Source organism: Oryctolagus cuniculus, chromosome 21 (assembly GCF_051225735.1).
Source record: "Oryctolagus cuniculus isolate XC-2025 breed Fujian yellow rabbit chromosome 21, ASM5122573v1, whole genome shotgun sequence".
In the NCBI taxonomy this organism is placed as follows: domain Eukaryota; kingdom Metazoa; phylum Chordata; class Mammalia; order Lagomorpha; family Leporidae; genus Oryctolagus; species Oryctolagus cuniculus.
Genome location: NC_142887.1, coordinates 23,861,569 through 23,888,135, shown reverse-complemented (window position 1 = coordinate 23,888,135; position 26,567 = coordinate 23,861,569). Strand labels below are relative to the sequence as shown.

Genomic DNA, 26,567 nt, shown 5'->3' with positions numbered 1-26,567 from the left:
ACTGGACTCAGCCTGGGACATCATTCGAGTCCCAGAATTCCACGGGGTCGGAAACCAGAGGTCGCGAGGCCCATTCATGATATGAGCACACACATTCCCCTTTGCAGAAGCCAGCTAGAATTTTACTTCTATGACTTACAACCAAAGGAAGCAGAACTCACACAAGATTGCTTCTCTTTTCCCGCTGCCGACAGGTGCAATTCCAAAGCCATCAGTTCTCCCAGTAAAACCCTCTTCCTTCCCTCCTCCTTGGGCCGCCCTCAAATCCTGAGGTCCTCTTCTCCCTCATCATTGTCTAAGCAGAGCCAAAAGCCGAGCACCACAAAGAGAGGAATTACCCTTCCAACACACACTATAGTTTAGAAGTGAATTTTAAAAAATGAAAGGGGTGACTTTGGGGCCACCTGGATTTCTGTGGGACCATTATCTTCTAAGATGCTGAACTGCTGGGGCTGGCATTTGGCATAAGAGGTAAGACACCACTTAGGCCTAGGTCTGAGTTGTGGCTCCTCCCCCTGCAATCCAGTATCCTGCTGATGTGCGCCCTGGAAGGCTGCAAATGGTGATCCAAGCACCCAGGCCCCTGCCATCCACATGAAATAAATACAACAATAGCATCCTGGGCTCCTGGCTTTGGTCTGACCCATCCTTGGCTGTTACAGGAGTGAACCGGAAGATGGAAGATCTCTCTCTCTCTCTGCCTTTCAAATAAAATGAAAATAAATTAAGAAATTATAAAAGACACCACATGGAAGGCCTGCATCCCATATCAGAGTGCCTGGGTTCAAGTCCAGGCTCTGCTCCCAATTCCAGATTCCCACTCATGCACCCTGGGAGGCAACACGCGAAGATTCCAGTAGTTGGGAGCCTGCCACCCATGCGTGAGACCTGACTCCAGTGCCGGCTCCTGCCTTCAGCTGGGGCTCATGGTGGGCATCTGGGAGGTGAAGCAGTGACCAGGGGATTGCTCTCTCTCTCTCTGCCTTTCAACTAGTCAACTAAATAAATTTAAAGATGCTGGATTGTAACAATGGCCGTGTCTTCTATTGTGAAGATTAACCTTCTTAGGCTCCCCTGACATGCAATTAAGTGAGGCATGATCTCATATAAACAACTTGAATTGGATTTATTTGAATAATTTAATGTACACCTGTGGTATTCAATCAATATCAGCCCCCCCCCTTCTCTTCTAAGTAATTAACATGATGGAGTTAAGTGACTCTAATTTCCAGCGAGTGGGAAGTGACAAAAGTTCAATTGATGGAGTCTCAGGGGACAAGATCAGTATCTGCTCCTCTGCTTAGCGTCTCAAGACTCGGTGCATTATTTGTAATTGGTGTTAGTGACTTTAAATTCTGATTAATTACCGGAGAGCCCGTCTCCGATGCAGACACGGAGCCACAAGCCGGGGAGTAATGGACCCAATTATTCCTAGGTAGGCTTTTGGTAATAGATTTTATTATCGAGATATCTCATCGCGGAGGCAGACGCGGAGAGATGTATTTCATTAGGCGATAACACCTCTCCAATTGAGATGAGCCCATTTGGGAAGAACGTGCCTGGGGCTGCTGGCCCTGGATCTTATGTCTCCTTAGGACCAGGGTTCTGTTGCAGAGGTGCCCAGCAGGAGGAGAGGATGGAAATACCCACATTCTCCCCCTGCCGGCTCTCTGAGCGTGCAGAGGCCGTGAGTAGTGGCGAGTGAGGCAATCCATGAACACGCGGTCTGTGTGTGCACTGGGCTGTTTTGGACCACGCCGAGATAACCTGGCAGTAATTAGGAGGGCTCCTTCCTGTCAGGAGAACCATAAAAGGTGTGATTTACACCTGGCTCCTGGCCCCAGGTGCCCTCCACACCAAATGCCTTTTTAAACGCTTTGGGTTCCCAGCCAAAACCATTCATCTTTACGCGCTCAAGTTCATGGTCAGGAGCAGGAGGAGCTTTTGCAAATGAACCTTTTAAGACTACATTTGGGGGCTGCCAAGAGCAAGTGGGGGGGGGGGGCTGAGTTCTGACCATGCAGTTTGAAAACATGGATTGTTGAGTGGAAAAATAAATAAATAAAATTAAAGTGAATTAGAAAACCAAACAGAATCTGGATTTGGGCTTCCTGGGGAGACCCAGGAGAAGGGGGCCAGAGGAAAGATGGCGGAACCAGCTTGCCTCTGGGGACAGTTATTGGCAGGCAGAGCCAGAAGTGTGGCACAAATGATGTGCTTTGTTTTTTAATTTAAGAGGCAGACATCAAAAGAGAGAGACGGAGGAGAGCGAGATGTCCCATCCACTGGGTCCCTCCCCACCTGCCTGAGAGGGGATGGGCTGGGCCTGGCCAAAGCTGGGAGCCAGCTCCATCCAGGTCTCCCACAAGTGGAGGGACTCAGTTACTTGCGCATTCAGCTGCTGCCTCTCAGGATCCCGGTGGACGCTGACTGTACCCACTCTACGCGTGAGGTCCCAGACTGCTCCTCAGCAGAGAGCTCGGGTGGGGACGTCATCCTGCCTTAAAATGAACGAGCAGTCGGAGAGTGATGAGACTTGGTTAAAGGGCTTCTGATCCCGAACTTTCTCTCCTTCCTCTCCACCAGCAGCCTTCTGGCCAGGGCATGGGGACTCAATCCCGGGGAGACTCCAAGCCAGCAGTGAGCTCGAAGCATCAGACTGACCACGAAGACCCAGCTGTTAATCTTTCAGCAATTTTGTGAGCCAGCTGTCAAGCACAGCTACTATTAAAAATTAGTAAAACTGAAATGATACAGGGGCAGGCATTTGGTGTAGTGGTGAAGGCGCCACTTGGGACATCCACATTCCATATTGGGGTGCTTGGGTTCAAGTTCTAGCTCTGCTTGCAATTCCAGCTTCTTGCTAATGTACACCCTGGGAGACAGCAGGCGATGGCTCAAGAGTTGGGTCCCTCACCACTCACGTGGGAGACCTGGATGGAGTTCCTGGATCCTGACTTCGGCCTGTCCCAGACCCAGGCATCTGGGTAGTGAGTCAGCAGGTGGGAGATACTCATTCTGTCTCTTCATCTATGTCTCTTCCCCTATCTCTCAATTAAATAATTTTTATAAAAAATTAGATTATATAAGTGGACAGATAAATGATATTAAAGACCAAGATAACACATTCTGAAAATGAATCACTTCTGTCTTATTAACCTTGCACTGTTACATCTGCTTTTGGAGACGTTTGTGTCTATTGTATCTACATTGAACCCAGTGCTGCTGGGCGTGGCTTCCCCACTCTGCACTCAGCCACACCTTGTCATTAGCGTCAGCGTGGCCCTGGTGGGAGCACTGACACCATGCAGGCTGGCAAACGTTACAAAGAAGGAGTGCACCTGCCCCTGGGAGCCAGCTGTGAAACACCTGCCAATGCACGGGTGCCCTGAGCTTTCTTCCCGGTGGGCACATCTCTCACACAGTGGAGGGAGGTGATTTCCTGCCAGGGACGCTGGCCAGTGCGGAGAATGGACGCGGCCCCCACAGCTTTCCCCTCATCTGCTTTGGGCTTCACATTCTTTCCATCACTTCTCCCCCTGAAGGTGGCAAACACACCCCAAAGTAACACCAAATAACTAATTCATGGGCCATATATAATTGATGCTGGATTTAACAGAAGTAGAGCCATAAGTGGTTGTCTATTAACTATTTATGACCTTGCCCGGGCAGCTGACAAGCCAGACTTGGTGAGGAGATCACACCCGTGTGCCCATGTTTTATTTAAGCATTATTAAAAGTACACAGTCCGCAGCGAGGCTTTCAATTCCACTCAGAATTAGATTCTGCTGTGAAGCCGCCGCTGGGGCTCGGGAGGGTGAACGCTGGGTTTTGCTGGAACTGCTGCTGCCGCAGGGGCTGGGTTTCCTCCTCTTCCATTTCTGAAACTATTCCCCCACCCCCCAGCCCTAGCTGTCCTGTGACCCGGGATACAGCACGTCACCTCCCCAGCCTTGCTTTAATCGTCTATAAAACGGGAAGTTGGTGGCGGTACCCTAAGGACTGCAAGGATTAAATGAGACCAGAGGCTCTTCACAGGTGACTTTGTCCCCTGGGAGATATTAAGTAGTGTCTGGAGATGACTGGCCAGGAGAGCTATTTGTGCTAGGAGGTCTAGGAGGTAGAGGCCGGGGTGCTTGCACAGGATGCATCCCTAACAACAGGCAATGACAGTAACGCCAAGCTTGAGAAACCCTAGACTACAGGATCACAAGTATATTATTTTTATGATTAATGTTATAAAGGTGGGTGAATGTATAGACAGTAGATAGGACCACATGATCTCACTCACATGTGGACTGTAAAATGTTGATCTTGGGATAGGCATTTGACACCGTGGTGAAGATGCTGTTTGCAACACCCACATCCCACTTCAGCACGTCTGGGTTCAAGTCCCAGCTCTGCTTGCCATCCAGTTTCCTGATAACACGCACCCTGGAAGACAGCAGGTGAGGGCTCAGATACCTGGGTCCGTGCCTTCATGTGGGACGCATGGATTGGGTTTCCAGTTTCAGGCTTCAGCCTGGCCCAGCCTGGGCTGTTGCATCTAGAAAATAAACCAGCACAGGGCCAGTCCTGTGGTGTAGCAAGTAAAGCCACAACCTGCCGTGCCAGCATCCCATATGGGTGCTGGATAGAGTCCCAGCTGCTCCTCTTCTGATCCAGCTGTCTGCTATGGCCTGGGAAAGCAGTAGAAGATGGCTCAAGCACTTGGGCCCCTGCACCCATGTGGGAGACCTGGAAGAAGCTCCTGGCTCCTGGCTTTGGATCAGAGCAGCTCTGGTCATTGCGGCCATCTGGGAAGTGAACCAGAGAATGCAAGACCTCTCTCTCTCTCTGTCTCTACCTCTCTCTAACTCTGCCATTCAAATAAATAAATAAACCTTTAAAAACAAACAAACAAACAAAAGAGAATAAACCAGCAGATGAGGGATCTCTCTCTCCCACTCCCCTTCTTTCAAATACAGAAAAAGATTTTTGAAAGTTGATCTCATGGAAGCTGAAGTAGAGGAGCATGAACTCTGGGGGACACAGCCAGGCCACAGTGGGAGACGACGGTGAACCTGACTGTACACCTGTGCCTCAAAGCTGCCAGTGTGTCCTTCCTCAGTTAAGACGCCTCTCTACCATGCTTTCCTACGCTGGCTGTCTGCTCCTTGGCTACTCTTCCATAAGACAACGATTTCACAACACCACTTGCTTTCTGGAGTACAGGAAGAAAATCCTTTCCCTAGCATGATGATCAAAGTTTGTTGTAAATTACAGCTGAAGATTTAAAAGGTTAGCAAATTTACTTCACGTGGAGTTATGACAAAAACGGACTGTCTGGTTGTGCTATGGTGACAGGGCGTGTCCCACAACCACAGGAGTTCAGATCAATCTATTTGATCATGGTCAAAACAAATTGAGCAATGTCTTAAACTCAGATAATACATCCTCCATACAATCTCCCCCAGATTTACTCCTTTGCCCACACATCCTGCCGTGCATCAGAGCTATCTGGGGACATCTGGGTTTTCTCCTCTAGATTGCGAGCAACTACAGGACACAATCCGTGGGCCTTTCATGTCATCTCATGTAACATCAGGCACAGGACCAACCCATAGTAAGACGCAAACAGAAATTCACTGGCTTGAAAGTTCCCATTTTTAAACTTTACTTTTTGAACTATTCTGTTAAGAGGTAACATTTTTAAATGTGGAGGACACATTCCATCAAACAATTACTGAGCATCACCCCTATGTCTGGCCTTGAACTTCTTGAACTTGGAGTTGAAGACCTACAGCCTACTAAAACCCAATCCCTCTCTCAGGGGCTCTCTGTTTAGGAAGATAAGAGTACTGGCCACTAAAATACCAGGGTGATATGCGCACTGATGAGGATGGGGTAGGGAGATGGGGGACCATGAAGAAAGCAAGATGGCAAAGAAAGGAAGTGGATTTAAAACCACCCAATGGGTACAGCAGGTCAAGTTGCCATTTAAACTGGCATCCTGTATCAGGGAGCCAATTCAAGACCTGGCTACTCCACCTCCAATCCAGCTTCCTGCTAATGCTCCTGAGAAGGCACTGGAAGATGACCCAAGTACTGGGACATCTGTCACCCACATAGGAGACCCGGATGGAGTTCCTGGCTCTTGGCTTCAGCCTCGCCCAGCTCTGGCTGTTGTAGCATGTGTGGAGTGAACCAGCAGGTAGAAACTATCTCACTTCCACTCTCGCTCTTTCAAATAAGTAAGTCTTTTTCAAAAGATAAAAATTATCTACATAGAGTGAAGTCAACAAGCCTTACCACCGAGTAGACTGAGCAAGGAGAAAGGCACTGTGATTTCTAGTGGGTCACTGGGCAGAGGCACTAAGAGTGAGCAGAGGCACCCACCAAGCTTTCCAGGATCTGGGAGGCTTGTGGAAGGGATACCACGGGAAGCTGAGGCCAGAGACAGGCCAAGGTGACGGAGGGTGAAGCGAAACAGTGCAGCCTCTGAGACAGGTGCACCTGGCTGGAAGCAGACAGAGGGCAGGCCTTCGCATCGCCATCGGCACTTTCTGCCTTCCCTAAATGCCCGTCCCTACCAGCCCTAGATCCCCCGTCCTGGGCCAGGGTGGTGTTGCCTGGTCTCCGTGACTGTTGAAAAACAACAAGATATAAATCCACGGATGAGCTGCCTCGCCGCGCCAATGACGGAGGGACTTGAGTGATTTAGAGCCAGAATATTCTTTCCTCCATAATGGCTCCTGGAGTCGCCAGGAATAGCACATTTACTAAAATTAATGGCAAACCCTCATTTTTCTTTTTCCTGGGAAGAGAAGTTCCATCGGCGGGGTAATTGATCCTGATCTGGATGTGCCGGAGAGCCGGCTGCAGGTATAAATCATTCGCATGCAACAACTTGCAGCCTTTTAAACCAACACCAGCAGTGACGAATGGTGCAGGCTGGTGACGGGCGGGAAGGAATGCAGACAGGAGATCCATCAACATCCCTCTCGCACGCATCCCACCAGGGCCCAGAATACTGGATCCTTTTTTGTTTGGTCTCCCACCACGGAGCCATTGTTCAGCAGGGCAGGGTTACCAGGGCAGCAGGGTGTCACTGGAGAGCTTTACCACCAGGCACGGGGGGACACTGCCCCCAGCTCTGCCCCTCCACACGGTCCACCTGCCAAGTGTGACTCGATGTCAACGAGGACACCATTGGAGGGCTGGCATTCTGGTTTCCCATACAAGAGTGCCCACTGGAGACCCGGCTGCTCTGCTTCAGATCCGGCTTCCTGCTAATGTACCCAAGCAGGCAGTGGATCGTGGCCCACACAGGCCACTGCTATCCACGGGGAGCCCCACTTTTCTCTTTATTTTGGCGAATTTGTGTTTGGGAGCTGCATTAGTTCAACCTTGATGACCACGTCCAGAAAAGAAGAAAGAGGTGGGGCATGAAAAAGGGGAGAGGAACTTAAGAAAAAAGGGAAAAACAGGGCACAAGAGAGCGAGGGGCGGAGGAAGGGGACCACTATTTCACTTGGCTGGAATGCCCACGTGTCCGGCCAGCTAAAGAAGACGTCAGAGGCTGGGATGTTCTCTCCTCCCAGCCAGAGCGGGCAGGAGCAGGACTCAGCTGCTGAGAAGCAGGGCTGGTAAATGAGAAGTTCATCTTGTCAACTGGAGGAAAGAGCACTGCTCTCTGTCTCCCTCTCTCTCTCAAGGCCCTGGGGGCGGATGAACCGCCAATCAACGGACCTGTATGTTGTCTGGGAACTTCCGTCTGGGGCTGCCTCACCTGCCCCCATACAGAAGAGCCAGGTAGCCAGCCTGTCACCCCCAGACTTGATAGGCATGACTCTGCGTATCGGGGCCAATACCCCAAGAAATATGAGGGTGCTTCAAACAGTTCTTGGGAAAATGGAATTTAAAGCTAAGTGTATGGGGCAGGCATTAGGTGCAGTGGTTGAGACATGACTTGGGATGCCTGCATACTGTCTGAGTGCCTGGGTTCAAACTCCGGCTCTGCTTCCAACTCCAGCTCCCTGCTACTACAGACCCTGGGAGGCAGCATCTGACGGCTCAAGTACTTGGGCTCCTGCTGTCCACATGGGGGACCTGGATGGAGCTCCTGGCTCCTGGCTTCAGCCTGGCCCAGCCCTGGTTGTTGCAGTCATTTGGGGAGTGAACCAGAAGAGGAGAGATCTCTCTCTGTTGGTCTGTTTGTCTATGTCTCTCTGCCTTTAAATAAGTAAAAAACAAACAAAAAGCATTAAAAAAAGGCCTTCTTATAAAGCTAAATTTATTTAATGAAAAATTTTGGAATCCATTCAAAGGATCTTCAAGAAGTTAATGGAAATGTATATTTCGGGGAAAAATGCAACAATTTCAAAACTTTTTTTGCAACAAAATAAACATATTTTAAACCCATTTTCCACTAACTTTTTGAAAGACCCCACTTTTGCTGCAGGAGCACAAGCCGGTGAGATCTGTTACAACGCCCGAGCGGACAGGACAAGGAGGACAGAGTGACTGCATTTAGAGACCTCTGCACCTAGCTGTGGCCGGCAGTGGTCCCAGCAAAGGTCTGGGGTCCTGGACAAATGGGGTACCCCTCAGCCCCCACCCAGCGTCACAGATTCAAAACCCCAGAGCCTTAGGGACGCCCGGTGGAGAGGAAACCAGGGGGTTTCCAGATACTGGGATTCCCGCAGGTGACTGTTCTGGGGGCAACGCACGGAACAGTAGAGAAACCTTCCTATGTACCCTGTGCACCAGCGTCAAGCATAAAATCAGGAGGCTGCAGAGCTGGGCAGCCCGGGGTCCAAACTCTCATCCGGGCGTGGCCTTGACCACGGCTGACGGCCTGCGCCTCCGCCTCCCCTCTTTATAAAGGACACGGTGGTGGCACCGGCCTCACAGCTCTGACGGGAGCGCTTAAACAAGGAACCCGGCGCCTGGCGCTTTCACACACGACGCAGGCCGTCATTACGTTTCCATCTCCGGCCTTCCTGGTCAGCCCGATGAGCTCAGCGCGCGGCAGTCTAGAATTCCTCACCTGTAGCATGGGCGCACTCACTCTGACTTCCCCAGGCTCTTACAAGGATCCTCTGACGGGATGGCCAATAGGGACGTTGGGCAAGAGCGGCACTTAAACACAGCTCCCTCTCTCTCTGTCGCACTAGGCTGCTCTACCGTTGGAGCAGAACGCCAGACACAAGCAAAGAAAAGTCTGGAATCCTAGACGCACGTGGTTGGCATCCATTCACCAGCTGTGCATGCCATTGGCCCACTCTGAGCCCACCCCCATCATCTGCAGCCAATGGCAGCATCCGTCGTCCAAAGCCCCACCCCTTCCGGTTTCTCTCAGTGCTTCCTGCATGGCAGGGCGGGGGGGTGTTGGCCTTCTGAAGCCCCGCCTTCCACTGACTCAAGGAATGTCCTACCCAATCCCAGACCCTGGCATCTTCGACTGACGCAAGGAACGCCCTATCCCAGCCCAGACCCTGGCATCGGCGCCTGCGCGGAAGGCACAGTGCTCACCAGCTCCACGCAGCGCCGGCCGGCCTCCGCCTCCCGCTGCACCAGCTCCTCCATTTCAGCTTTCAGCTCCTCCAGGCGCCGCTGGTAGTACTGGCTGCTCTCCCGCTGCTGCGCCTCCGAGGCGGCTGCCCGCGACAGCTCCTCGCCCATCTTGATCAGGCTGTCCCGAAGCCGGATCACCAGGACCTGGGAGGGGACAGGGAGGTCAGGCCCAGCCTGGGGCAGCGGACAGGGGCCTGGGGCAGCGGACAGGGGCCTGGGGCATGAAACAGGGCAGCTCCAGGAAGACCACGTTCGCCTGTGCCAAGGCGCGAGGCTCAGAGTCCCCGCTTCCGCTACACAGATGAGCGCGGTGTGAAGACGTGGGAAAGGCAGATTGGAGAGGCCGTGGCCTCACGGAGGAGAGCTCCGGGTTCCGGTCCCACCTCTGCCCCCGTTCTGACTGGGCGGTGACCTTGGGCAGGTGCCTGATTCCCAGGACGCAGAAGGCTTAGCTCCCTACCTGGCGGGTTGGATGTGCTGGGTAAGGGTTGGGAATTAAGAATATTTATAGCAGCCCCACGCGGCGGCAGGTTCGGGAAGTGGAGAGGAGAGAGAACTTTGTTGCGCATCCAGACCCCATAAAGTTTTGGCTCCCTGTTTTATAAAGCAGGGGCCTTTGATCGCAGAGGGCCTCCATGTCTGCTTTTCTGGAGTGGGGAATCTACAAATGGCCGCCATGACCAGCGCTGCACTGATCCGAAGCCAGGTGCTTCCTCCTGGTCTCCTACGTGGGTGCAGGGCCCAAGCACTTGGGCCATCCTCCACTGCACTCCCGGGCCACAGCAGAGAGCTGGACTGGAAGAGGAGCAACCGGGACTACAACCCAGTGCTCATATGGGATGCTGGCACCACAGGCGGAGGATTAGTCAAGTGAGCCACTGCCATTTGGGGAGTGAACCAACGGAAGGAAGACCTTTCTCTCTGTCTCTCTCTCACTGCCTATAGCTCTACCTGTCAAATAAAAAGAAAAATTAAAAAGCGTTCAACGAGGATTTGAAACAGCAGCCAGGAGAGCGTAAGTTAGAAGTTTCCCAAACCACTTCCTGGAGGCACCGCATCTTCCGCAAAGACCCAGGATTCTACTAAATCACATCGTGGTGGCAGAATGCGAATTTGGAGATAGACTCTTTCAATTTGACATATTTCTACCATAATTTTTTCCTTCTCTGCTATTGCTTGACTAGGCTAGAGGCGAGTTAAAAATGACATGTGATGTAGCTCAACATGATCTAATCATTTGCAGCACGGTAGATCAGAGCCCCGTGGGGATCCTGCAGAGGCAGCCGTGCCTTCGGGGATGCCTTGAGCCATTCCCAGAACCACTGAGGGTCAAGGTGAAGGAGAGAATTTCTCTATTCTTCCTCTATGGCAGCCTTCCTGGAGACCAGAGGCCCCCTGGAGGTGGGGGGCGGGAAAGATGATGGCAGCCTCCCGTGGTGTAGACGCACCGTCAGGCTGCAGTGAAGCCATTTGACCTCCCTGGGGTCACGTTCTCACTCATTAAAGGAGGCCTGTTGCACATGACCCTCAGAGCTGACTTGGACGTGGTGGACAGAAGAGGGTTTGACAGTGATGCTGTCCTGTGTAAATGTCGCTGGTCATTCATTGGTCAACAGCGCTGGGGAGAGGAACCCGTGACTTCTACCCCAGATGCAATATGAACGTAATAACATCACCCCAGCCCATCTAAGGATCCTACCTGTGCTGCAAGGTCCAGCCTCCTCCTCCGGGAAGCCTTCCTGTTCTCCCGCCTGAAAGGACTTCTGCCTTCCCAGAGCTCACAGGCCCTCTCCCTATTATTGGCATTTATATCCCTGTACCCACATCTCTTACAAAGCTCCATGCTTCCAGAAAGCAGGATCTGTGTTACACATTTGTCTTCTGTGCACCTAAAACAGGGCCTGGCACACAGTAGGTGCTCAATAAGCCCCAGTTCGAAAGGAGCTTTGGCTGCCTAGTGGGTAATGAGTAGGCAGATGGAGATGAGTACAAGGTGAGAAGACGGGGTGTGAGGTCAGAGAGAACAGATGAAGAGGAGGAGGGAAGGGCTAAGGAGGCAGGGCAAATGGAATGGGAATGGGTAGATGCGTCAGTGATGGGGGAAAGAGGGGGGTGGGTGGTGGCTGCATGGCTTAGGGGTGGTGTAATAACAAGAGAGAGGGAGGGAAGGGGGCCTGGAGGGAGGAGGCTGGGTGGGAGATGGATGAATAATGTATATCCAAGCAGGAGTAGGTGGATGGGTGGTGGGAGGAAGGATGGAGCTCGCACGGAAGTTCTCATTGCTCCTGCCCCAAGCGGTGTTTCCGTGTCACTACGTACCTCGAATCTCTTAATCTGCACTTTCTGGAACTCCGTCTTGTTCTCCAGGTCACAGATCACCGCCTCCTGCCTGCTGACGATGGCGCGATCCACGGTGGACTGCTCCAGGTACTCAACGCGCATCTGAGCCACCTGCAGCTGAGGGCACACGCAGCAGGGGTGAGTCCCAGGCAGAGGCACCTGCAGGCCCCACGGCCAGGGCCTGGCACTCTGCCTCCTCCTCGGCACAGGTGCTACACGTGGAAGGCCTGCACAAGCCACAACTCCCAGGTTCCACTCTTTAATTTTTAAAAGATTTATTTATTTGAAGGTCAGTTACGGGGTGGGAGGAGAGAAAGAGAGAGTGCTTCCATCTGCTGGTTCACTCCCCAGATGGCCACAGTGGCCAGTGCTGGGCCAGGAGCTTCATCTGGGTCTCCCACGTGGATCCAGGGGCCCAAGGACTTGGGCCATCCTCCGCTGCTTTCCCAGGTACCCTACCAGGGAGCTGGATCCAAAGTGGAGCAGCCAGGCCAGGAAGCGGTGTCCATATGGGACGCTGGCGTCACAGGCAGTGCCCTTACCCACCACGCCACGCCACACCACCAAGCAGGTTCCAGTCTGGGGGCTCTCAGGGGACCCTCACAGCAGACCCTGCTCTGGAGTCTCAGGCACTGGGAGCTGCTGCTTCCTGTGCCTTTAGAATCCAGAACGGAACCTCGCATCAGCACTTCTGTTACTCCCTTCCTTGCTATGATAAAGGAGCCGAGCTGGTCTGCGAGCATCAGGCTCCAGCATCAAGGCACAGGCAACAGTGGGTGCGGGAGCCAGGCACAAAACGTGGCTCCACTATTGTCCAGCCGGTGAGCCTGGGCAAGTCACTTCCGTTCCTGAGCCGCAGCTACCACATTTTCATTAGGAACCCTGAAAGAGACGCCTTCCTGGTACCTAGTGAACGCCCCACAAATGTCTACCACTGCTGTGACTTTTGTGGTGCTGGGGGCACATGCAATGCCTCTTCTGGAGGAGTTTTAAGAATTTCATGGACAGCTGCAACCCGGCAGGCAGTGATGGGAAGCCAAAGAGGTTTGGAGTGCCCAGGGCTTGGAAGAGAGATTTCACAAGGCATAAGGTAACAAGGCCGTCTTGCAAGACCATACCCTTTCTCTGGGACTCGTTTCTCCCAGGGGGGAGAATCCTGCCCTGACCCCAGCGGGTCTCCCTGCAGAGGGCATATTTGGATGCAGAACAGGCCCAGTCAGGAGTGGGATCCCAGTGTGCACTGGGAGTATTCCCGACGCATCACACACACAGCTGCAGTGGAAGGGTCCACACCGCTGCCCAGACTCCTAGAGCAGGGGCGCAGAGCGAAGCCTCCTTGCCCCCCACTGGCCGCACCGAGCACGTACTTGCTCCTGCAGTTTGTGCTTCTCCTTCTTAGCTTCCTCCAGCTGCTGCTGCAGTTCTTGGATCTGCCCGATGTCGGAAGCGGACTAGCAGGACAAAAGAATAATGTCACGCTGATCCCTCCAGCCGTGCTGGGGACCCACCCCTGAAAACCTCTCTGCCCCCACGGGCAGTCGTCACTGTCCCTCAGAGCTTCTGTGGCCATGGCTCTTTCCCCACACCCAACAGGATTCACCTCAGTGTGGACACAGTCACTCCAGTACACGAGCCCCTGGCTTGGGTCAAGTGTCCCTCCCATTATCACACTCCCTTGAGAGCCCAGCCAGAGACATGCTGGCCACAGCACCAAGACCAAATTCTGCAGCAAGGGAGTTCTTGTGAGTGTCAGGGGACTCGGATTCTAGACCTGGGGAACCACATGACTGCTCTGCATCTCAGCCTTCCCATCTGTAAAATGGGCCAACAGTTTGTGCTTGGCCCCTCTGTCTGTGGTTTGTTCTGAGACCCAATGAGGCAGTGGAGAGGAAAAGGTCCTTAAAAGGGGGTAGAAGCAACCGTTGAGCTTGACTGCCTCCAGAGAGTGGGGTGACAAGGCACAGGAGCGTGCCCTCACCTCTGGGTTGCATGTGTGTATGACCTTTATTTATAATGGGTAGGTACCTATGCCACTCCTGTGGCTGAACAAATAAACTTCCACTCTGGACAAAAGTACGTGTGACTCGCAGAGGTGGAAGACAGCACACGCTCTTCTGTGGTGGCTGTAATGGTGATGTCCTTGATCCTTTCCGTCACTGTGACTCCCCGGTTACCGTAAATCCCCCAGCCCACATTCCTGCTGGATACACTGGCAGCCTGGAGGCCATGTTTCCCCACGTATCTACTGGGGGTACAATGTGAGGAAGATGCTCACTGCTCCTGCAGGGAGTTGCTGTCCCCGGTGTGTAAAACAACCCTCAGTTCCAGCCCTAAGCCTCTGTTGCGTCCCCAAGCTGCCATCGTGTGTCCTGACTCCTGGGTCCACCTGCCACTTCTCCTCACCCCTGCTCCACCTGCCCGGCCCAGGACACTCTTTTCCCCAGATATCTGCAGCTTCCGCTTATTTTCCTGCTGTTAACTGTGCACCTGCCCCATGCCGGCCACTCCTCCCAGCTCTGGATACAGCACTGGACGAGGCCCAGGAAAGCCCTGCCACTGCAGAGCTAAGAGTCTTGGGTGTCAGGCTGGCTACTCCTCTCCAACTGCCCCCGCCCCCACAGAGTTTGCTGAGGATTCCCGTCACCCACAAAATAACCACCAAACTCATCATAGCTTCTAGGCCCTGCCCTGTCTCTCCTGGCCTGGCCTCACTGAGACCCCAGGCCACGCTCCCCTCACTGGCCTGCTTGTAGCCTCTTAAATGCGTGCACTGTCACTCAGAGGCCCTTAGCATGTGCTGCACTCTGTCTCTTCCTCTCCCATTTAATCAACTCCTGCTCCTCATTCAAACGTCCATGTACCGTTGCCTCTCAGGGATCGTGTCCATGACTTCCAGCTAGCCCAAGATCCACAGGACCATGTTCATTTCCTTCCAGGGTTCTGGGCAGAGTTTCAAAGTCTCCATTCTGCTCTGGGTGCCTGCATGGTAAGATCTGTCCCACCCAGCACACTGTGAGCTGCATGAGTGCAGGACAGGGACATGCCTTTGCTCCCTGCAGCATCGTCATTCATCACAGAGCTTGACACAGAGCAAGTGCTCAGTATGAGAGAGGGGGAGAGGGGGAGGGGAGAGGGGGAGGGGGAGAGAGGGAGGGGGAGAGAGGGAGGGGGGAGGGGAAGAGGGAGGGAGGGAGGGAGGAGAAGGGGGGAGGGAGGAGAGGGAGAGGGGAGAGGGAGGATGGGGAGAGGGGGAGAGGGGGAGGGGGAGAGGGGGGATGGAGAGGGAGGGAGAGGGGGGATGGAGAGGGAGAGGAGGAGAGGGGGGATGGGGGAAGAGGAGGAGAGGGGGAGAGCAAGAGAAGGGGAGAGGGAGGGGGAGGGGGGAGGGAGAGAGGGGGAAGGGGAGAGGGGAAGGGGAGAGAGGAAGAGGGAGGAGGAGAGGAGAGGGAGAGGGAGGGAGAGGGGGAGAGGGAGGGGGAGAGGGAAGAGGAGGAGAGGGGGAGAGCAAGAGAAGGTGAGAAGGAGGGGGGAGGGGGAGGGGGACAGAAGGGGAGAGGAAGGGGGAGAGGGGGAGGAAGAGAGAGGAGGAGAGAGGGGGAGCGGGACAGAAGGGGAGAGGGGAAAGTGTGGATGGATGGATGGACAGACAGGTGGGTGGATCGGTAGATGGATGGTTAGATACATGGGTGGGAGGTGGGTGGATGGATAGTGGGGTAGATGGATGGGTGGGTGGGTAAGGTGGGTAAGCAAATGAATGGATGCGTAGATGGGTGGACAAAAGGGTTGATGGGTAAACGTATGGACCGACAGGCAGATGGATGGCAGATACGTGGGTGATGTGTAGACAGGTACATGAAGTTGAGCATTTTCCTGGTGGAGATGTCCTCCAGAAATACACATAGTATCTCTCTAAGGTGATGTTCCCCTCCCCCAGGAACACATGGGATTTACAGTTCCTGCCTACCCAGGGGCATCTATTCCTCTAGGATGCCGAGAGCAGGGAGCAGGCCAACCGCCCTTTCTCGATATTCTGCCTTCGCCCCGCCGCAAGTCTGCAAGCGCCTGCCCCGAGCGCCTGCCCCTCACCTGAGCGATGAGATCCTTGTGCTTCTGCATGAGCTCGTTCAGGTCATCCTGGTCCTCGTCAATGCGCTTCAGGAGGTCCGCCCTCTCAAACTGCAGCCGGTACAGCTGCTCGTCCACCTGTGGGGAGGCAGGCCGGTGGCTGGGGGGAGGTGGGAGGGTGGGGGTGGGCAGCGGGGGCTTGCTGAAGAACAGGGAGGGGCTTGCCTTTGGATGTACGAGGCAAGTGACCAACCACCTGCAAGTCAGCATGGCCACAGGGGCCAGTGCATGATGGATGTATGCAAGCTCCACGGGGTGTGTGTGTGTGTGTGTGTGTGGTGGGTATGCATGTTACCGTGACTGCAGCATGTGTGTGAGTGGATTTATGCGTGTGCAGGGATGCTTGGGAATCTGTGTACACAATTTACATGTGCATGGTGCCTACTGTTAAGTAACTGAGTTCAGATCCCAGTGCTCTCCCTGTTCACAGGAACATTCCAGTCCTGATGGACAGCAAGTGCTCAATCAGTGTGAGCTGGATGGATGAGCAGACAAATCGGATTGCATCCTTTACCTGTGAGGGCATTGATTTCGCCTAGGTCGCTGGTGGTTTCGTATAGGTGTCCGTTCAGCCCCGTGCACATGGATGTGTGTGTGTGTTGGGGGGAGGGCAAGTTCTTAGTTTAGTGCAAGCAAAATGTAGGACAGGGGCCAATAAGGATCTGGAGACGAGCTGCAATCTCGGATTTCACACATCAAGTGTAAATTTAAGTATAAATTTAAGCCCAGGCTGTACACCCAGACAGCGAACTTCAAAATTCACATCCAGTTGTCGCCAGCAAAGTAGGCCCAGGATATATGTTCATTCCCCAGTCAGAGGTGAGCACACATAATGGGTGGTGGGGCTTCTTATAGTTGGGAGACTCGGTGGGTCCATGAGAGATGCCTTGGTCTCCATTTACAGGAATGGACAGGCAGTAGCCCCACATAAGGGCCAAGCCCCTCTTAATGGTGGTGAGCACACAGTAGGACAACAGATGCCTGAAAACCACTTCTAGCAGTGAGCACACTGCAGGTACCTTCTAAATAGTTGAGTTGTTGCTTAGGGTGCCAAACTGGGCTTATAAGGGATGCACCCCCACAATTCTGAACACACACTGTGTTCACAACATCTTTGAGACGGGAGCACACAGTTGGCCCTCATCTACACCCTTGTGCACAGTAGGATGCCAGCACATTCAGAGTGATGAGCACACAGTATGTCCACAGTAAGTGCTCTTATACCTCTTACAGAGCTGAGCACCCAGCAGGCCTGAAATGGACGCACATACCTTTAAGGTGGCATCCAGTAGATCTACAACAAGTCCCCTTATCCCTACTACGCTGCGCACAGAGTAGGCCCACAGCAGCTCGCAGAGGCCTGCAGGGGGCGCATGCGCACAGCCACAGGAAGGGAGAGTACCAGGCTCTTGTTCCGGGTCATGTTCTCCAGCTCGCTGTGCATGGTCTCCAGGTCTGCGGTCAGCGCCTTCTGTGTCTTCAAGGCATCCTCACACTTGGCTTCACTCTGCTCCAGCTGGACCAGGGCAGAAGAGGAGAGGAGAGAGGAGGCCTCCTGCTGAGGCTGCCACCCTGATGCTCTGTCCCCTGGAGCCCGGCACAGCCTAGCCCCTACCGGGCAGCAGAATTGTTTACATGGGACCCTCCAGTCTTCCCAAGTATTCATCAACCCACAACACAAAAACAAATGCACTTGCATCTGTTTGCACCCAGGCTCTGCATCCATTAGAAATGTGACCAGCACCAGCCTGTGACATAGGCAAGGCCACTCCCTCTGCAAAGCCTGGGGCCCCGCCCCCCTTCACCAAATACCAGCTGCTGCCCACTGGGTGCCTGGAATGAGACATACATGGAACCATCAAGCCTCTGACTTGGGGCAGATAAGAACAGCTCATGACATCATTGATGAGACGTACGGCGAAAAGGAGGGGCACCACCTGGACAGCGCCAAGGCAGAATGGGAATCAAGGGGGCTTCCTGGAGGAGGTGCTTAGAAGAGCAGCAGCAACCTCCCAGGTGGAAGTATCTTATTGGGGGTTCAGGTGTGTGAACCCCTTTTTAAGTGGGAGGCAAAATATTCTGCAGCTGAGCATCTTCCTGGGTTCCCATATCAGGTTCTGAGTTAAAAGCTGCTGATTAAATCAAGTGTTTCCAGCCCCGCACACAGCAGCCTCCTATGCCAGCGAAGTGAGACCATGAAGACAGCTACAGTCACCTGCCCCCGGGTGACCACAAGACAGACACGCCATAGCCACGCACAAACCCCAAGTCCACGTGTCAACCGGCCGCTTTCCCTTGATTCCTGAATTCCAGAAACTCCCGAATGGAAAACCCTCTTAGAGATCACCTAGGGAAAACACCCGGGGGCTCAGGGAGGGCTGGCACCTTGCCCAAAGCCACACAGCTACAAGAGCAGAGGGAAGACAAATGTAGTATAAGCCAGCATGCTCTGAGATATCCGGCTCCTCCCAGCCACAGACGGGGACCGTGTGGGGGACGCAAGCTACAGGAACGGTGTGGTTGACAGCTCTGCTTCCTGAGGCCGCCAAGTGAGGGCTCCTGCGGGCTGATGAAGACAATTAAGTTATGACACTTAATCCGTGACAACTGGCTGGGGAGGGGTCCACTGCGGGGAGAGCCCACACATGCGTGCTGTCATCTCCATTCAAACTGAGCAGAAAAATAATGTCTTTCCACAAGCTGTTCAGGAGTTTGGCCCTGGTGTTAGCGCCGTAAGGATAATGGGACAGACGTTTCTCCCTTGGGTTAAGACGCCCCCATCCCGCACTGGGATGCTTCATTCTTGGTTCTGACTCCTGACTCCAGCTTCCAGCTAATGCACACCCAGGGAGGCAGCAGGGGACAGCTCAAGTGATTGGGTCCCTGCCACCCATGTGGGACACCTGGTTTGAATTCCTGGCTTCTGGTGTTAGCTCCGGCTCAGCCCTGGTTGTTGTGGGCATCTGGGGAGTGAGCCAAAGACGAGAGCACTCCCTTGGTGTCTCTAAAGCAAATTCATTTAATAATAATAATAATAATAATAAGAGGAGCAGAGAACTCATTAATCAGAATAGTTACCACCAAGCCCCAGGGTTACAGGGTTTAGAGGCATTTTCCTCTGTAACCTCCATGCCCGGTCTATGAAGTGCACCTGTTCATTTTCCCGTTTTACACGTGAGGAAACTGAGCTGCAGCAGCGAGCTGCCTGGTCTGGGAGGTGGAGCTGTGGTCGCCCGAGTCGGCGTCCCTAACCTGAATCATGCAGCTTGCACAGCCCAGCACCACCAGTTCTATCCTGGTGCCCAGGTCTCTAACCCACAAATGCCCCTGAGAACGAGGTGCGTCTGCAGGTGTGCTCAGAGCAGGACGTGGCAAAGGAGGACTGGGCGGCTCATTTCCCGCAGCGACAGGGAGGGCCTGAGACAAGTGGAGTGAGAGGAGGTGACTGGCTTTGTTAGGGCATCATCGACAGAGGAATGAGATGTCAGGCACGGTCTGATCTCACAGTAGGTGAGTCCAGGGCCTGGCATGTCTGGCAGGTGGGATAGGGGCTCCCCTACAGCCAGCCAGGTGGCCAGTGCAAAGCCTGTCCCTCATGTGAGCAGAAGGCAGAGACCTCACTGTGAAGAAGCATTTAAGCAGAGACAGAACAGATGCAAAGCACACAGCCATGTGCAGACATGTGAGGAAGGGGAGCTTGGGCAGAGACAATAGCAAGTGCAAAGGCCCTGAAGCAGGAAGAGGAAGATCGCAGGTGCACGGCAGGCACCCATCCGGAGAGGGGATTTTGGGGGGGATGGCGTGCAAGAGGAAGATGCAGCTCGCGCTGTGAGGCAGACTGCAAAGCCGAGGTTTCATTTCTGCCTGCAGGGAAACAGTGAGGGTTTCCATGGAGGTGGGTGGCATTGCTGTGGGGAGGATGGGCTCTGGTGGGGCGGTACCAGGGCCAGGGCAGCCCGTGAGGACGCTGCTGTGGTCCTCCAGGAAGGAGGCAAGGAGCGACAGGGAAGGAGCCCACCACCAGGTACGGGGAGAACAAAAGCTCTGGATAGGCTGGAGCAGATGGGCCACGGTGGGAGGTGATGTCACATAAGCAATGGTGGGGCGGGGTGGGGGGCAGGGAGGCAGCACACAGGGCCCCCGCTGCCCAGCCAAGGAGCTCCGCCAGAGCCAGCCGACGAGCAAGAGCCCTTGTGTGTGACTCCACAGGGCAGAGCAGAGCAGGGTGACAGCAAGTCCTATCTGCCGCCGCCTCCTCCAGCTGCGCGGCTCCTGTGCGTGCTCTCCCTGGGTGCTCAGAGCCACCGGAGCCCCAGATACTGGAGGCTGCACGTACAGCCCCTCTTTACAAGGGCTTATAGCACAGCTTCCAGAAATGCCCCTTCCTTCGCCTTCTCCCCTCGGAGCAGACGGGAAGAGAGATGGCTCGTCCCTCCACAGGGAGGACAGAGCATGTGCAGCGGCTGCTGGCTTTCTCCTTACATCATCCTGAGTCAGCAGCCGCATCACCTTGGCCTTGGTGCCTTGGGCACTACCAGCCCCACACCCTCCTGGTGCTCGCTTGAATAAAGGCCCCTACTATGCCTCCGAGAGGAAGGCGCCACGAGGGGGACCCTTGGATAAAGAAGGCAAGTGAGACTCCCCGAGGAAGAAGCTGCTCCGGGGTAGCCTCTCTGGCCCAACTCCAGAGCCCAAGCTCCTAACTGCTGAGCTCCACTGCCCCCTCATGGAAAATCTGACCACATGGGTGGGATGGACAGCCCGGCCCAGCTCTGGCTGTTGTTGGCATCTCGGGACTGAACCCATAGATGGAAGATCACTCACTGTCTCCCTCTCTCTGTCTCAATTAAAAAGGAAAATGGGGGCTGGAAAATGGGGCTCACTTGGCTAATCCTCCACCTGCAGCGCCGGCACCCCAGGTTCTAGTCCCAGTTGGGGCGCTGGGTACTAGTCCCGGTTGCTCCTCTTCCAGTCCAGCTCTCTGCTGTGGCCCAGGAGGGCAGCACATGATGGCCCAATGCTTGGGTCCCTGCACCCGCATGGGAAACCAGGAGGAAGTACCCGGCTCTTGGCTTTGTATTGGCGCAGTGCTGGCCATAGCGGCCATTAGGGGAGTGAACCAATGTCTCTCTCTCTATGTCTATAACTACCTGTCAAAAAGAAAAAAAAAGGAAAGGAAAGGAAAGGAAAGGAAAGGAAAGGAAAGGAAAGGAAAGGAAAGGAAAGGAAAGGAAAGGAAAGGAAAGGAAAGGAAAGGAAAGGAAAGGAAAGGAAAGGAAAAGGAAAGAAAAGAAAATGGGGAGGCTAGCGCTGTGGCACAGTAGGCTAAGCCTCCATCTGTGGAGGCTTTGTGCCAGGACTTTGCTGGCATACCACATGGGCACTGGTTCAAGTCCCGGCTACTCCTCTTCCAGTCCAGTTCAGTGCTGTAGAGGAGATCTGGCTGGCACCTGCCTGCTGCCCTCTCCCTCCTCCTTCTGATAGCTGCAGCCCGTCTCCCTGGTGAGATAAATCCACTTCTATCCACTTCTGATCCCCGTCCCAAGCCCACACAAGGGCATGTGACCCCAACCAGCCATTGGGACCATCACCCCTGCTGGCCAGAGTGGATGGTTCTAGGCTAATACGATGGCAGACCCCAGGACTTTGCTGGGACTACGTATGGGAAGTTTGGTCCTCCCAAAGCTGAAAGCTTGGCGTGCCTGGGGAGAGGCTGCCTGAGATAGAAGCTGACATGGAGGGAGCTGAGCCAACTGGCGGCAAAGACACGCTGATGACACCTGGACCCAGCTGAACCTGAAGGCAATCTCAGCCTCAGGGCTTTTCAGGTATTTTGGCCAATAACTTCCTTTTCTCTGCTCAAACCTATCTGAGCTGGGTTGCCATCACCCAGAACCCAGGTACATGATGAGTGGATTAGACACAGCAATGCATATACAGTGCTGGCCACAAAGTCAACACCAAAAACCACTGGTGGTAGTGTTTGTGGACACTGGTGTACTCACAAGTGGACCAAGGAAGTTTTATCCAAAACCCATGAGAGAATAACACTCTCTCGTTATGTCCCTATTCTGGGCAGGGATCCCCACCCACAGGGAGGTGCCTTGGTTTGGACTTGGTTGGTTCCGCCAAGGCTCTGCTTCTGGAAGTTTGGTTTCCAGGGTGGTGATATTGAGAGTGGGCAGAACCCTCCAGAGATGGGGGCCCGGTAGGTGGGAATTAGGTCATTGGGTTTTAGCCGTGAGCTTGGCACTTCGCCCAAATATCTCTCATCTGCACATGCTGATTGCCAGTCTTGCTTGCTCTCTCACCATGCACTTGCTATCTCTCTCTCTCTCTCTCTGTCTTGCACATGCTCCCTCCATTGTGATTCCACCACCCACCACCCACTGCCTACCATGAAGCCCCCATCAGAAGCCACCAGCAATGCCACGTGTTGGGAGCTCCACTGCTCTGAGCTAAATAAACCTCTTTTCCTTCTGAAGTATCCAGCCTGGGGTATTTTGTTCCAGCAACACAGAATGAGCTAAGCAGCAGCTCAGTTCCCCATTGCTGATTACTCGGTGATGGGATGGGGAGGAAGGAGAGGTCTTCAATGCTCATTGGAGAGGACTCCGCAGGGGCCGCTAGACAGCCCCGGGTGCCCTAGCCCTGCAGGGAGGAAATCAGCCCTGCAACCATTCCAACAAACAAGGACGCTGCCGTCCCGAGGCCGGGCGCCTTGTCCAAGGTCAGACCTGAGACTCCACACCCGTGCTGCTCCTCCACACACGCATCTCGCCTGCTGTGCTCATGCCGGCAGTCTCTTCCCAACACCCGCTTCCTCTTCATTCAGTGTAAATGCAATTGAGATTCCCATCACATGGACGTCAGCTACAAACGGATGAATGGCTCTACTTTCCTATGCGAAGCCATCTGCCTGCTTTAAATATCTGGGTAAAATGTTTGCTTTGGACTTATTAAGCGACTAGATGAGGTGGCTAGACATATGGAAAGAGGCGGGGAGAGGAAAAGTCCCGATATTTCAGCAGAGCCGCTAGAACCTAGATTTCTGGGTCTGGCTGAACAACTCGGGGGAGTTAAAAATAGTGCAATGCAAATGCTACGGGGGAAGCATTCTGTTTAAGAAGTATTTTTTTGGGACTGGTGCTGTGATGCAGCAGGTTAAGCTGCATCCAGCATGCCATACGGGTGCTGATTCAAGCCCTGGCTGCTCTACTTCTGATCTAGCTCTCCTGCTAACGCACCTAGGAAAGTAGCAGAGGACGGTCCCAGTGCTTGGGCCCCTGCCGTCCATGTGGGAGATCTGGATGAAATTCTAGGCTCCTGGCATCGGTTTGGCCCAGCCCTGGCTGTTGCAGCCATTTGAGGAGTGAACCAGCAAATGGAAGATATCTGCCTCTCTCCCCCCTCCCTTAACTCTGCTTTCCAAATAAATAAATTTATTTTCTTAAGATTTATTTTATTTATTTGAAAGAGTTACAGAGAGAGGTAGAGACACAGAGAGAGGTCTTCCATCTGCTGGTTCACTCCCCAGGTGGCTGCAACAGCTGGAGCTGTGCCAATATGAAGCCAGGGACTTCTTCCAAGTCTCCCACATGGGTGCAGGCGCCCAAGGACTTGGGCCATCTTCTACTGCTTTCCCAGGCCATAGCAGGGAGCTGGATCCGAAGCGGAGGAGCCAGAACTAGAACTGGCCACCCATATGGGATGCTGGCGCTTCAGGCCAGGGCTTTAACTTGCTGCACCACAGTGCCGGTCCCTAAATAAATAAATTTTTAAAAAAGAAATGGTTTCTTTGGTGGGCTAATCCCAACCCACTGCCTTGACATCCCATCAAAATCCTGGGAAGAGAAAAACTCCAGCATCAAGGTTGTTGCTAAAGGGAGTCACTCACAGCTCACACGATGGACAGCCCTGTTTGTTTGTTTGTTTGTTTGTTTTATTTGACAGGTGGAGTAGACAGTGAGAGAGAGAGACGGAGAAAAAGGTCTTCCCTCCATTGGTTCACTCCCCAAATGGCCGCCATAGCCGGCGCTGTGCCAATCTGAAGCCAGGAGCCAGGTGCTTCTCCTGGTCTCCCATGCAGGTGCAGGGCCCAAGCACTTGGGCCATCCTCCACTGCCCTCCCGGGCCACAGCAGAGAGCTGGACGCAGCCGGCATCAGAACCCGGCGCCCATATGGGATGCCGGCGCCGCAGGCAGAGGATTAGCCAAGTGAGCGACGGCGCCGGCCCCAAGCCCTGACTATTTTAAACAAATTGTGTTAAATGCAAACAAGCCCCAGATATCAGGCCAGAAACACCCATGGTCTGTGCGGTTCAGAAGTCAGGTTATAGTGGCCCCAAGGAAAAATGTCTCAAGACTGTATGGTAGCTGTTTTGTAGGTCCTTGAGCTCTATTTGGACAGATACTAAAATTTCTATGATTTCCCTTAGGTTCTGCAAGGGGACTACTGTTCACTGATGCATGAAAGTGTGTCCTAAATACTCATCTTTCACATTGTACTCAGAGTAACAGAAGTCATCATCACTACCAGCAACCATGACTCCATCAGGGGGCTGTCTGCATGTCTGCCCGGTGGCCCCTCTGAGAGCCCCTGCCACCCAGCAGGCTCCCCAGCTCCTCCACACACAGGTCTCTGATGCATTCAGCCCAGGCCAAAGGAGGGCAGGCTGTGTGGGCAGGGAGATGACCACAGCCTTGGTCCCCAAGAGCCAGCAGTGTCCCTGGCCAAGGACTCGTTGGGACAGAAGGCATTCTAATGAGAGTTTAACAAGTGCCTGTTTGGCTAAGAACAAAAAGCACGCACACACACACACACAAACACAGAGCTTGAAACTCACTAACATAGTTCAAACCTCCCCCATTTAAATGACCTACCAGAGACTAATTGAACATTGTCATAAGAGGGCATCTGGGTCCTAAAACCTGGCACCAACTCACATAAGGTGGTGGCTTCCTACCACACTGCACCCACGGCTCCCACATAACCAGAACATTCAGCCAGCCAGGACCTACTGACTTGAAATATGGATTCTACAATAGCTAATACTGATCATTAGATGAAATCAAAACCAAGACATTCTCTGTGCGAATACCACCACTAAGAAAATATAAATGAGCCGTGAGGTGGGAGAGAGCACGTGCCATGGACGTAGCTGGTGAGGAGCCTGGGTCCAGAACACCCCACAAGTCACCAAGGAAAACACAGATAGCACAACAGGAAGATAAGCGTGCACCTTGATCAGGTTAAAAAAATCAATATCCAAATGGTCAGTACCCTTGGAAGAGGTGATCCACCCTGTTACAGCAAGGAAGCAAAGCACAGAACTGCAACACGCCCACTCCTACAGAATGGCTCAAAGGCCACTCACCGGCATCACCGCGTGCTGACCAGGATCGGCAGCCAGAGAGACTTATACTCCAAGGTGGGAGCGGAAGTGTCTACAGACACCATGGGAAAGCACTCAGCAGCCTGGTCAAACGCCAGACACACCTGTGTGCTGTGGTCTGGAACTACCACACCTCCCAGAAGAGGGCACACCTGCATCCTTCCCCCCCACCCCCGCTAAATAACTCCAACAGTGTTCAGAGCTCTATTCATAATCACCAAACTCCAGACGCAACCCGTCTGTCAACAGCAACACGGATAAGTTGCTTTAGTCCCATAAAACAGCAAGAGGAATGAGCCAACTGCCATGGAGAGCAAAGTCAATACATCTCAGAGGTTATCGCAGAAGTGCAGCAAAAAATAAAAAAGAAATGCAAGATCCAGGGCTGGCACTGCACATATGCTGGGTAGAATTCACCTAACAAGAGGCATGGGAAGGCAACTGTACTTTATTGATTATTTATTTGGAAGGCAGAGTTACAGAGACAGAGAGAGAGAGAGAGAGAGAATCTTCCATCCACTGGTCCACTCCCCAAATGGCCAGGGCTGGGCCATGCCAAAGTCAGGATCTTCTTCCAGGTCTCCCATGTGGGTGGCATGGGCCCAAGCACCTGGGCATCCTCTGTGGCTTTCTCAGATGCATTAGCAGAGAGCTGGATTGGAAGTAGAGCAGCTGGGTCTCGAACCAGTGCCCACATGGGATGCCAGAGTCGTAGGCCATGGCTTAACCCCCTGCAACACTGGTCTGGAGGTAACCATTGAAACCAATGCCAGCCTCATCACCCTCTGGCTTGAATCTACCAGGTGCAATTTGAGAATTGACCTTGCCGACAGGTAGGCAGGAAGGTTGTGGGGTTGCTTTCACCTTGCCTGGGATTCCTCAGTGCCTGAGATGCTGGGGCTAGGAGAAGCCTGTTTGCCTGGGACTTTTCTGGTTTTAAAATAGAAAGCCTCGTGTCCCTGGAACCTCATCCTCCATAAATCCAAATGGCTCTGAAATTTAAAAGATGAGGTTTAAATTCCAGCTCACCCAAAGCAAAGTAGGCTCTACAATGTAATTGGCCTTAAACTCTTCAAAATGTCAGCGTGCTGGAAGACAAAGGGAGACGGAGGAAACACTGCATCATGAAAACTTAATGCGAGCAGTTTT

The 26,567-nt window shown here is 53.4% G+C and overlaps 1 protein-coding gene across 4 annotated transcripts in view; it reads right to left on the bottom strand.

Annotated features, from left to right (window-relative positions):
• MYO18B (myosin XVIIIB) overlaps positions 1–26,567 on the bottom strand; it is a 258,865-nt gene that overhangs the window by 59,471 nt on the left and 172,827 nt on the right. For all 4 annotated transcript variants that reach the window (XM_089322921.1, XM_089322923.1, XM_089322922.1 and 1 more), the window contains exons 35-39: positions 17,426–17,539; positions 15,985–16,101; positions 13,266–13,349; positions 11,878–12,015; positions 9,517–9,702 (exon numbers count right to left, since the gene is read on the bottom strand). In XM_089322921.1, the coding sequence (XP_089179047.1) occupies positions 9,517–9,702; positions 11,878–12,015; positions 13,266–13,349; positions 15,985–16,101; positions 17,426–17,539 (639 nt within the window). The remainder of the gene's footprint in view (positions 1–9,516; positions 9,703–11,877; positions 12,016–13,265; positions 13,350–15,984; positions 16,102–17,425; positions 17,540–26,567) is intronic.